The sequence below is a fragment of the Ambystoma mexicanum genome, chromosome 2q (genome assembly GCF_040938575.1).
Source record: "Ambystoma mexicanum isolate Mex_15411 chromosome 2q, UKY_AmexF1_1, whole genome shotgun sequence".
Lineage (NCBI taxonomy): Eukaryota > Metazoa > Chordata > Amphibia > Caudata > Ambystomatidae > Ambystoma > Ambystoma mexicanum.
The window spans coordinates 476,561,650-476,573,817 of record NC_090924.1 but is presented as its reverse complement, the minus strand read 5'-3'; the positions used below and the strand labels follow the sequence as shown (position 1 = coordinate 476,573,817).

General features: G+C 44.6%; 1 protein-coding gene across 2 annotated transcripts in view; it reads right to left on the bottom strand.

Annotated features, from left to right (window-relative positions):
- The window catches only part of CARD11 (caspase recruitment domain family member 11), a 1,247,701-nt gene that overhangs the window by 320,488 nt on the left and 915,045 nt on the right, over window positions 1–12,168 (bottom strand). For both annotated transcript variants that reach the window (XM_069647590.1, XM_069647589.1), the window contains exon 17: window positions 5,000–5,201. In XM_069647590.1, coding sequence (XP_069503691.1) covers window positions 5,000–5,201 — 202 coding nt within the window. The remainder of the gene's footprint in view (window positions 1–4,999; window positions 5,202–12,168) is intronic.

Genomic DNA, 12,168 nt, shown 5'->3' with positions numbered 1-12,168 from the left:
AGCTGGAGCATCCTGTCCTTGAGTCCTTTGCAAAGGCCTCACAGCAACCCGCAGGGCCACACCAGCTGCAGCTCCCTGTTCTCCCACACCAAACCGGTCGCTTTGTGTTCCCTGCATCTTGAACGATAGGGAAGGCACTGGTGCTGGTGTCTGCGTTCCTCCAACCAGCCAAACTAAGTGCACTGTTTCTACATCAGCTCGATGCGGAATTGTGTCCTTGCAAAGCATGTCACTTGTCAGGCCCAAAGCGTATGCTCAACACCAGAATCTAAACCAGGTCTCTGTAGGGTAACTCCCCAACTTTAAATGGAGGTCGCAACCACATCTCGGCCCTCTGGCCTCCAGCCAGATAACTGCCATCTCAATGATAGCACATTGATGCACTCTCGATCACCACTTCACAACCATCGCCTGCTGACTCCAAATGCTAGAGCGTCACTTGCCGACCTCTTCCAGGGGGTAAAGCCTAACTCAGCCTGGCCATCATTGAAGTGTTCTTGGGACTGCCAGACCTGCATCACTGGAATCAACATTGTTCGACCACCAAACCGCATTCAGCCTTGCTGGACCCAACCTTTCTGCCAGGGCCTCCACTATCCTATGTGCCTGACTGAGCCTGATCAGCTTACATCCTTGGTCAAACTCGGGTCTGATGCATCAGCCCACCAAGAACTTAATCCAGGGACTAGGACAGGGAACATCCCTTATGGTCCACTTGGGCCCTACAGACTGGTTAGGCCACAATGCTCATGTTTTCAACAAGATTTCCCTTTATGGTAGTACATTGCCTAACACCCCTGGAAATATACTCAGAGTGCTACTTTCTCCAGTCCATCACATCACTTCTGTTCTTTCCTTTGTGGTGGGCTATCATATAGTAATCACATTTCGTTTTACTTGCAGATGTTGTGTTTTATCAAAGTGCTTATATTTGTATACAAACTTTAATTACCTATTCCCTTTATTTTGGACAGTTATACTGTGTTGTTTTAATCACTACTGGTTCACCTTCACACCCCTCCTGAGAGTATAGCCTTCCCTCAGCCAGCATTGACACAAAAGAAAAAGGATGTATATCTCTTGTCTGTGCCTGTTTTACCTTTACGATTGCATTGTTTTATGGTTTGTAGACGTGTGAGTGCTGAGTGGGCCATTTTACCCTTACTCATCCTTGTACTCCAGCGAAGAAAAATCCAGTTTGTCACAATAAGCATCAGCATAATTGAGGTTGTGTCTCATTCAAACCAACTCTGACCTTCTCAAACTGTGTGGGTGAGGTCCCTGACAAGGTTCATTCCTGCCTCATGGAGCACTGACTCAGCCTGAGGCTCAGACACCTGCCCCAGAAATGCTTTATGTCAAATGAAACATCTGGACTCCCAGAGGAGTCCGATCATCTGGTTGTACTGTTGATTTCTATAGCAAAATCATATTGATGTATTTCAATAGGAATTTGGGCCAAGATCCTGCACTTGCTGTTATGGTCCTATAATGTGGACTAGTTGGAGCTTTGTGACCAGGAGGAGGCTCTGGTCCCTCTTAGGGCACTTGGAACTATGCTCCATGCCTGAACAGCCACTTTGGATCATGGAGTGGAGCTTGGGTACACAGGCATCACCTATTTTTAAAGTACTAGATAAGCGGTAGGCGATGATCAGAAATCTGACAAGAGGGCAAGGCTGATCACATCTCTTAGAATAAACCAAGGCAGGTCCAGGGCATTTGAATGGGATTCGTTGGTGCTTCCCGAGTCCCATAGGTGAATTTGTTAAAGTGTGATGTATTGCAGTGCCAATGATCCAGGACATTCGAATACATCTTCTTAGTACGTAAGGGCTTCAATAGTTGCAAAACTTGTAATCCACAATGTCATTAACAACACAGACAAATAAGAAGTTTGTAATTTAAATCTGTGATCCGGGCATTGAAATGATAGCAAGTAGTAATTCTGCAAGAGAAGCAGATGAGTTTCCGGTGCTAGAAAACCAAAAGTAAAACGGAATATAGTGCTTCATGTAACAAATCAAGTAACTGTACATGTGCATGTTTTCAAGACGGTGCATGATTATTTCTAGGTTAAACTCCTTAAAATCAACAGGCCTTGGACGTTCACAGCAGGATCATAGGTCAGGGGAGTCATGACCCGAGGTTGGTTCTCAGGCAAATTAACGGCTGGCTGGCCCGAGATGCCTTTTTCCGTTTCATGGAGGAAAGAAAGGTTAAACCAATTTAAATTCCAGAAGTAATTCTTGTCTCCCTGCATGAATTGAAGAGCAGAGCGCAGCACTCGTGCACTAGTTTCAGCTTTGATTAGGTCACGTTTGCTGCACCCATGTCCTGTGCTAAGTCCTGTTTTCATTTCATTGTAGAATGACATAACTTGAAATGAAAGCCTTTATAGCCTGCCTTTCAGTTCTACCGTCTGCAAAATGTGTCCATCAACATCATTGTCTAGAAGCTTGAATGGGATTTTTCACAAGTATGAAAATGTAAATGGAAGATCGACAAGAGACAGAACTCCTGGGTAGTCCTGGGCCAATGTATTGTATTGTATTGTTTATTTATATAGCGCCTATACACAGGAAAGTGTTCCAAAGCACTTAAGGAGGGATTGGGGACATGGTTCTGCTGAGGATAAGCATCTCCCTCCAAATCTCTGCTTGGAGAACCGGCTCACTTGCAGAAGGTTGGAGGTAGATGAGCAGAGGGCTTGTGAGGGACAGTATTTAGGTAGGCAGCGTTGGTCTGGAGGTAGGTTCCAGACTCTAGAAAGCCTGTGGACAATGCAGAGGGTCTTGAACTTGATCTTTGCAGCCACGAGAGCCACAGGAAGCCAGTGGAGGGATTTCAGCACCAGAGAGATGTGGTCCCTGGGCTTGAGGAAAAGGATAAGTCTTGCAGTTCTGTTCTGGATGAGTTGCAGAGGCTGAAGGGCCGAAGAAGAGGGTGTTGCAATAGTCTAGCCTATATGTATTTGCGAATATGACTGAACGACTGGAATTTCTCCATATTTGGTCATACAGAACTTTTCTGAAACTCCTTAATGGTTTGTGGTGTTTGATATTAGTTAGGTTTGGGTTTAATGTTTCTACAAGGCATTTGTGGTTGGAGTTTATGATCAGTCTTGTAATGAGAGAGGCAAAGAGTTTCCTATAAACCCTGTCTGCATCTTTCCCCTAGTTTATTCATATTTTTGTATGGTCAAATATGCATATGTGACTTTATTCATAGCTGTATATCTGTATGGTTCCTGGTATGTTTCTTATGTATCCCACCCAATAAGCAGTTTACTATTGGGGAGGAGAGAATCCCAGTGACCCACCACCTTGCACGACATCCACTCATGTGACGCTTGAAATGTGCTGTCAGTGACTACTGACGAGGAGAACAGTCGCTGTAACTGAGTGTGCCCTTGAGACTAGGGAGGAAAGAGTTTCCTTAATTGTGACCATAAATCAGAAGAAATGGGCCAGTCACGCAAGAATTCCCAAGTCCACCAAATCCAGTGGTTGAAGTGGGCGGGAGCGGTTGGGAGCAGTGTTCCTCTACTTTTTAAAATTTATTTTTACTGTTCCTCTACTTAAATTTTAAAAAGAAGCCGTTCCATAATGGTTTTGTTTTAAAATAAAAGTGCAGTAAGAAGTTGAAATGTGCACTTTCAGTGCACTGCACCGAACGTTCCCTTAAACAGCAGGCGCATGTGTTTGGGGGTTTGTATTGTGCATGGGAGGGGACGTGGCGATGGGGTTTGTAGAGAATGAGGAAAGGCCAGTAGAGAGGATAGTTCCACTACTGCTTTTCGTACACTTCGACCACTGAGTCCGAATCCAAAATACGCGATTCAGTTCAACGTGTTTTCGAGACTGCAGAAGTTAGCCCAGGCTTCCTTTGTGTTCCATGATAAGGTGTTTATCAGCTACGTCTGGATGAACACTTCCACTTCAAGCAGAAAATCAATCACTCGGCGGATGGTTGCCCTCTATTTATTTTCCAATTCCTTGAACAGTGCCTGTAAATATTTATTCTCTTTTGGATTGGTCCTATGAACTTTATTCATATCAGAACTCAAAGTGAACCCTTTGGAAAGGCCTGAATCCAAAGCAATCTGGTCTTACACCCTTTTTAGTTACTTTGACTGAAAGAAGTCGTGGCACAATCTCATTCCCATTGTCTGTGAGCTCCGGCACTTTATAAATAAACATAAACATTGTCGAACTGAGCACTCTCTGGAGCGATAAGTCACTTGGTTAAAGGTCTGCCATGCCCTTTTCTGATAGGTAGACTAATCATATAGTATTGGTCTGTTACTTGCCTCACCTTTTGTAGACCTTGGACAAATATGTTCTAGGATTCATAGGTCCCTTTCAACTGTGTTTTGCCATCATTGATGTTAGCTGGTGTAGTTATGCCACAGAGCTACAGTTTGCGTGAGATGGCAGAACATTAGATCTGTATGTATGGTGACAGGACAGACCTGCTGACATAAAGTTCTGCCTTATTTCTAAGTTAAATGCCTAGATGCGGGCAAGCCACTATGCTGCCCATACCCTAGAGCAGTTGTCGCCAGGACCCATCTTGGCTGGATCCAACCAAACAAGGTTTGTATCGTGGTTTTCAGGATGACCACTTGGCAAAAACGCTCCCACTTCAATTTGCTGCTCTCAAATGTTTTTGTGCGGCTGCCTGAAAAAATGGAGGGGATACGGCTCTTAAAGAGCAGACTTGGAGACCCATGCCCTAGAGCATCCTCCTTGATCAATAATGAACTAGCATTGCTTCTCTCCAGATAATGTTCAAACAAGGACCCATTCTGCTTGACGCCCATGAAACTATTGAAAAGATTTAACGTTTCAAATGACGGAATCCCAGTCTAGCGAGCATGTGTCAAGCACTGCAGGTATGCTGGGAAAGAGCTCAGTATTTGAATATTTCCTGCACTGAGCTATGTGGAGAAGGGATAGAAGGAGAATTGAGAAAAAAGATGTTGTGTGCACTTCACCTGTAAGAGCTGGTGTCCCACCCGCAGACCTGCTTTCTCCGCCATGGATTCTGGTTTCACAAAGCTGATGAAGATACCTTTGTCATTGCCACCCACCAGGGTGAGGTCCAGTATCAGTCGATCTCCGTTCAGCGTGACATGTTGAACAGGGTGATTAGTGCTGCGGATACGTCCGACGGATGTCACAGAAGGACGGAATGGTCTATTGGTAGAAAAAGAAATTGGTGGGTGAGAGATCATCCCTTCAAATTTCAATCGACTGCTGAAAGGTAATCACAGAATTTACAGAGCGCGGTCATGCTAAAGCTAATATAGAGCTTTCAATTGACCAAACAGTACAGGATTTATTTGCCAAATCCAAAAGAATATACTTGTTCTTTACATCATCCCTTTCAAATGTTCTTTCTTCACATTTATAAAAGCTTACAAGATAATTCAATTCTTTTGGGGATACCCTATTCCAGTGCTTTGCCAGTGGCGGCTGGTGAAGGAGGGGCATAAATATTTCCTACAAATATGCCAGAGTGACTGAGTGTAGCCTACACCAAGACAGGTGCGTTCAAGGAGAAGTGGGGGTTACCCCCAGGGAACCTGTTTTGAATAATGGATTAAAATATTGCATTTTACAGCATACATGCTGCGGATAAATGGGTAAAAAGACTGAGTTTGCAAATGGTTTTGTTGGGTTACTCAAATCTAAAAATGCAATGGATGCAAGTCACCAAGAGTGCACAGGAGAATTTCCCCAAACATTTTATGATGCCTTTTCCACAATGTATGCCAGTATATAAGCATTTTCTCTCTAGTTTTGTCCATACATTTCCAGGTAGAAAACACAGGAAAAAGAACAGTTTTGGTTTGTGAGCAGATAGCGTTTAGGTTAATATTTCCCCCTGCAAAGTTCTTGAAGGTACAAATGAGCAATCCGACACAGATGTTAGTAATCAGCAGGTATTCAGGAATGAAAGACAATGGGCCTCATCACGAGTTAGGTGGTAACGCCGGTGGTATTGCTGCCGACGCTATTAGCCCTACAGCCAAACCCCCACGCTATTAGTGCCGGATCACGGGTTTGGTAGAATGGTTAGTGCCAATTCCACATTTGGCCCAATCGGGAATTCCTCATTCCCCATTGGCCAAATGGGGAAAATTTACACTATTACCGAGGGCGGATTTCCCGCCAGCGGTAATAGCGCTGAAAATCGGCATTTTTGCTGCGGATTACTACCCAGCTCAGCGCTGGGGGGAAATCCGCCAAGGCCATGATCTGACAGACCCTTAAATGCGGCGGTAATAGCGTTACTGCCGCATTTAAGGGTTACTACCAAACTCGTGATGAGGCCCAATGTCTAGCGTTCAAATACAATCTTCCCTCCCCAAATTAGAGAGAAAAACGTTTTTGAAATTGACACTTTAAAATGACAGGTGAAAATGGCTTTGCGAAATAATGCAAAGTGGTCAAAAATGCTTAAATTGATAAAAAAATTCTTAGGAAAGCAACAATAAACAGGCCCTTACAAACATGAGCTACCAGATAAACAACAGTACACACTTTAGATCAGAATGGGATTTGAGAAACACTTGGGAAAAAGATACGTGTAAACTTTTGAAAACTGCAAATTCGCGGCAAAATTCCCTATGCGATTTTTGATAAAAACAGGTCAAATACACTGTTCAGTTATAGAGGTTTTAGTGCAAGGCGTTTTTGCAAAATTGGCGTGAAAATGAAAACAGCAATTTGGTTTTAAAAATGTCAGATTGGTTTCATTATATTATATTAATGACTGTGAAAAAGAGAATGCCACACATGAATCTTCACAGTTACGTGGCCAACGTAACCCTTCACGCGGTGGATACTCAATTCCTTTCAGGGATCTACTTTAGTTACTCAAAATCACTAATGCCTTAGGGTTTTGTAACACAAATGAGAGAAAATCAGCGCAAGAATGGTTTTGACAAGACTAGGGTTCTGAAATTAAAGATGGGATGGGTTGAGATGGGATAAGACAATGCAAATATATTATGGGTCACTGTTCTTCCTATTAATACTTACAGTCCCTTGTAAATAAAATTGGACCGTCACGGTTCTAGTCGTGGATTGGGTCAGGTCTATCGGCAGTAGGGCACTTGTGGAGGGATTGGCTCAACGGCGCGTTCTGGTCAATTTTGGACTGCACCTCAGACTGGATTTGGATGGGCCTTTCTGGTCACTGGACACGGTAGATAGCAGGATGCGAGTTTCAGCAGTTAAGTCCTTATGGTAGCAAGCCAAACTGGATCAGTATTAAATCCCTTCAAGTTTGGGATGTTTGAAATTGGGTCTAGCTAGAAAGAGTTCAGCAATGCTAAAGTCTAGATTCTGCAAAGAAATCTGGATCTTCAAAGAAGTCTGGAGTCAGCTACAAGATGAAGAGTTCTGATAGGATGGAGAAGTCAGGAACAAGACGCTGCATGGAAATGTGGATGTGTTCTGGAAGCAGTGTGTCTCCTGTGTGTTGAAGTTCCTATATTTATACTATCAAATGACATCACCAAGTTTATGGTGTGGGCAGAATTTCAAAAAGATACCGCCACGGCTGTGAGTGGCCACAGGCACTTGCCTTGTTTTGGTTGGCGGTCAGAACAGAGCTGTCATCTTTATGATGGAATTTAGGAACTCCCACATTGATTTTGACCAAAACTTAACTTTTGCACACATGTACATTTCTAAAATTATGTTCCCTAATAAAATCGGACATATACATTTCATATTTGATGGGCTATATTCACATTCAATCCCCATCTCTATGCAAGCTGTCTTTCTCATTCTATAGAATTTTCTCAATTTTAATCATAACCGAGTGTCAAACTGAGAAGTCTAACATTCCCAGGCTGGTCACTGCCCAATCAGAATTAAGCAGTTACTTAACTCCAATACTGGGTTGCTTTTAAAATTCACAATAACGTCTTTTCTTTAACATATATCAAAATAAGCACGGTTTATGAGGGATTTGGACATTTAAAAGAATTAAGCCCTTCACAAACTTGCTTTAAATAGGCACATTTTGCAATATCTTCAGGAAAAAGAAACACTTTAAACTGGGTTTGACAGCTAACTTTCTTATGCAGCTGTCAGTCACTGAGGCCTGGATTCCTCTGACTGCACTGGAGAATCTATGATTTCAGCACACTTTTCCTTTCAATAATTCACTGGGAAAATGACTGAATTTAGTGTCAAAACAGTACTTTGAAGGTTGCCATTGATTGGGAAGCTGTATTTAAAGGCATTTTAGGATTTTAGCCCACTTTTGTGGCCTTTGACAACATGTGACAGGTAACAGCACCCACTGGCATCCTCCTGCAGGGAGTTTTTTTTTTGACATCAACTTTGCCTGTGTTTGGCAGGGTGATGCAGCCTTCTTGTGATTTATGAACCATGCACAGTTTTGCAGGTTTGGCACGCACAGGGGTTATTCCCTCCATTTTTGGCAATTTCTTTCCCCCATTGGCAATGGGGTGTAATAGGGTGCATTGCCATGGCTTGAAATATCTGTCACGATTCCTGCCCCCAACCCCCCGGCATATCAGGCTGGAGCCAGGTCACAGCCACCTAGTCGCCCCCTAAGGGCCTCTCCATCTCCCCAGACACCTACTTGGACTCAGACTTGGCGCCTTTGGCACCAAGCTCACACACAGTCCTGAGATCCACTTAGTATTGGACTTGCAATGTATTATGTGGCAATGGATGCCCCCATGAAATTCAGTTCCTTGAACTGGATGAACGGTCTAGTCTTTCGGGTGTGGCTCAGCCCAGGGATACCTGGGATACCTACAGACTATTTAAACCACACCCGGCCTGAGAAACATGCTTTGTGTGTCTCTGCACCTGCAGCGTGACACTCACCATGCTCGGATCTCCTGAAGAGGCACACTTCTTTCTTCAGCGCCAGCACACCTGCAAGAATAAGAACTTTGTTGCCAATACTCACCATGAAGAGCATCCAACTTCTGTCCAGCTCTTCCCAGTCTTGCGGATTCCTATGGCAGAGTCATCTCCATCTCGGCACGCCACGCCCTACCAAAGGGGAGAAGAATAGAAGAAAAGACATTAGTAAGCATTCTGCAATGCTTAGCTCTTTCGAATTTGCAAATAGAGTTTAATCCTCACCTGAACTCCTGTCGATCGGACACCTTCTGCTCCGGAGCATCCCGCTGATCTCAAAAAGGGGAAAAGACACATCAGGTTAGCGCAAAACATATAAGAGGTGCCGCACATCGCGCTTTCTTACCGCAGCTCATCTTTTCAGCTTGCCTCCATGACGCCTGGCTGTGGCACCTACAAGGACACAGAAAAGACGAACATTGGTTAGTGCTAAGGAAGCCAATAAGCATTATGCTCCGCATTCCTACTTGCTTCAACAGCACATCACCATCCTCAAGACCTTCATCACCTAAGGAAAGAAAGACACAGTATTAAAGGGACTAGAGCCATCAGAACTTTTGTAAGACTCATTCCAATTACCGGTTGGGCTGAAGCCGTAGCAAGCCCCGTCACCCGGGCCCGTGCCAGTGAAGCAACTAGGCACCCTCCAGCTCGCATCACCCAACGCACCCCTGCATTGAAGGCAGGACAGAGAGGGCCCCACATCAAAAAACAAGGTGAGGAGAGGTCCGGGGGAAGGTTGGGAACCAGGGAAGAAAAGGGGGGCCAGACAAGCAAGACCAATAGGGAATTGACCACTGATAATACTGTGTTTCAGTGCTTGGTTGAGCAAGTCCAGGGAAGGGTTTGAAGTGGTCGGAAGTCCGGGCCGGCTGAGTGGCGTCCCCGTGGATATCAATATCCCACCCCCCCCCGACTTCAGCATGACGTCCAGTCATGGGGGAGGCAGACACATGGGATTTTTTTTTTTCATCAGTCCATGTGAAGAAATCCGGTTGCTTCTCCCATCAGCGATGAATGCAACATGCTCTCCTCGCTGGTTCTGTTTGGAAGTGTGGAGTGACACTCCGGATCTCTGGGGGTTTTTCTCCCGGTCCACGAGGTGGTCCTCCTTGGTAATTAGGTGAATTAAGTTCCAGTACTAGAAAACAGAACATAGCACGGTTATGGAAATGTCCCCACTCCTGTTCCCTGAGGGGTGTTGTGGGGCGGATGCATGCATTTAATAACAAATGACAATATTCCCCACCTTTATTCAGTGATAGTCTTAACACTTTCCTCGCACGTAATTAATGAATCTTTAATACATTTTTTAGGTCTCCGTACTTTCCCCCCCTCTGGGTTTCCGGTATGCTCTTCTATTTGCTGCAAAGTATGCCTAGGATGGCAACTCTTTAGCTGGTTTATGCGGACCCACTTGTCTTCCCCTTCTGTCAAATTTCACTTGGGGATACGGATTCTGTAGGCGACTGGTGAGATTCTGTCCACAATTTCAAAAGGACCCTGTCAACTTAGGAAAAATGTGCGCTCCTTGGCTTGGTTCCTTTGGAAATGGTACAAGTAGACCCTGTCTCCTACCTGATATTCCTTTTTTAGTTGTCTTAAGATCATAGTGGGTCTTCATACTGTCTGCAGATCTTTCTAGATTCCGCTGAGCATACGCAAAAGCATGTTGAAGGTGTTTTCTCAGATTCTCAACATACTCATGAGTTGTTGAGGCATTTATCAAGGTCTGCTCTTGGGTTCTTTAGAGCAAATGCTGGGGTAGCACCATCCTTCGTCCAGTCATCAGCTCAAATTGAGACATTTTTGTTGCAGAAGAAGGGGGAGATTTTATGGCAATCAGAACAAGGGGTAATCAAATATCCCAACTTGGCCCAGAATCTGCCACAAACTTTTTTTTACTATGCTCACAATAGTTTTATTGTACCTCTCAACCCCACCACTAGAGGACCGGCAATACACAATGTGTAACTTCATTTTTACCCCAAGTATCTCCCACATCTTTGTCATCACTTCGCTAGTGCAGAGACTACCTCGGTCTGACTCAATCCTTTGGGGTAGTCCAAAACGTGAGAAGATGTGATTGATCATCAGGGCAGCTGCTGTTTCTGCCTTGCAATTTGAGGCAAGAAGACATTCCACCCACTTAGTAAACAAGCATGTTACGTTTAACATGTACTTGTTCCCCCTAGAGGAGCGAATCATGGGCCCAATCAAATTGACTTGCAAATCTGACCAAGGCAGTGTCACCCCCCTCATTTGAAAGGGAGCATGGTGTATGAGTAAAGTTGGCTGAAATTGTGCACACAGAAGACACCCCTTCAAATATTGGTCGAGGTCCTGCCCCATGTGTGGCCAGTATGCAACCCATTGCAAGATTTCTAAGGTCGTATGAAACCCCTGATGACCGGCTATGGCCGCATCATGGGCATGATTTAGCATCAGGCTTCGGAATAACGTAGGGACCACCCACTGGTCACAGACAGATATGGATCTCCTCACCAACAAACCGTCTTGGATTCAGAAAATCTTTGAACATTTCATCAACACTCTGAGGTCCTCTTTCTGAATGCAATCGGTATCCGTCGGGGGAAAGTTCTCAGGGTCCTCAATGTGTTGATAAAACTTACCAATTATTGGATCCCCTTTTTGAGCCGTAATCAAATCGCCATCTGGGGTCTAATTACTCCACTGGGCAGTTGAGAGTTCATTGTGAGCATTTGTCTGGGACCTAGTGATAGCAGTGACCTGGATTTCCCCCAACAGGGACTCGATCTCAAGTAGATCTCCTTGGATGCCTCCAGTCTTGGCCAGCTGATCAGCTTGGTCATTTCCAGTTTTGTCTGGTCCCTCTACTTAATCTTTTTCCAGTAGATGGTCATCCCACTAGTGGTGACCAGATCATCAATATTCTGTATTAGTTTTCCATGTTTTAGTGGTTTGTTGTTAGCACATAGCATGCCTCTGGTTTTCCAATTAACCAGGTGCTCCACAAACCCGTTCTGGACATAATCTGAATCAGTGATTATGACCAGTTCATGGAGTTGGTGTTGGACAGCAGTGAGAATGACTTGATGCACAGCTCTCAGCTCTGCCAATTGACTACTACGGGGACCGATTTTGTACAGCCCCAGCAAAGGGTTCTGGGGCATCATTCACCCAGGCATTCCCTACGCCGGCCACAAGTTCCTTTTCCCCGTTGTCAACATGCTAGGAGCACCCATCCACATAGACATTGGACATT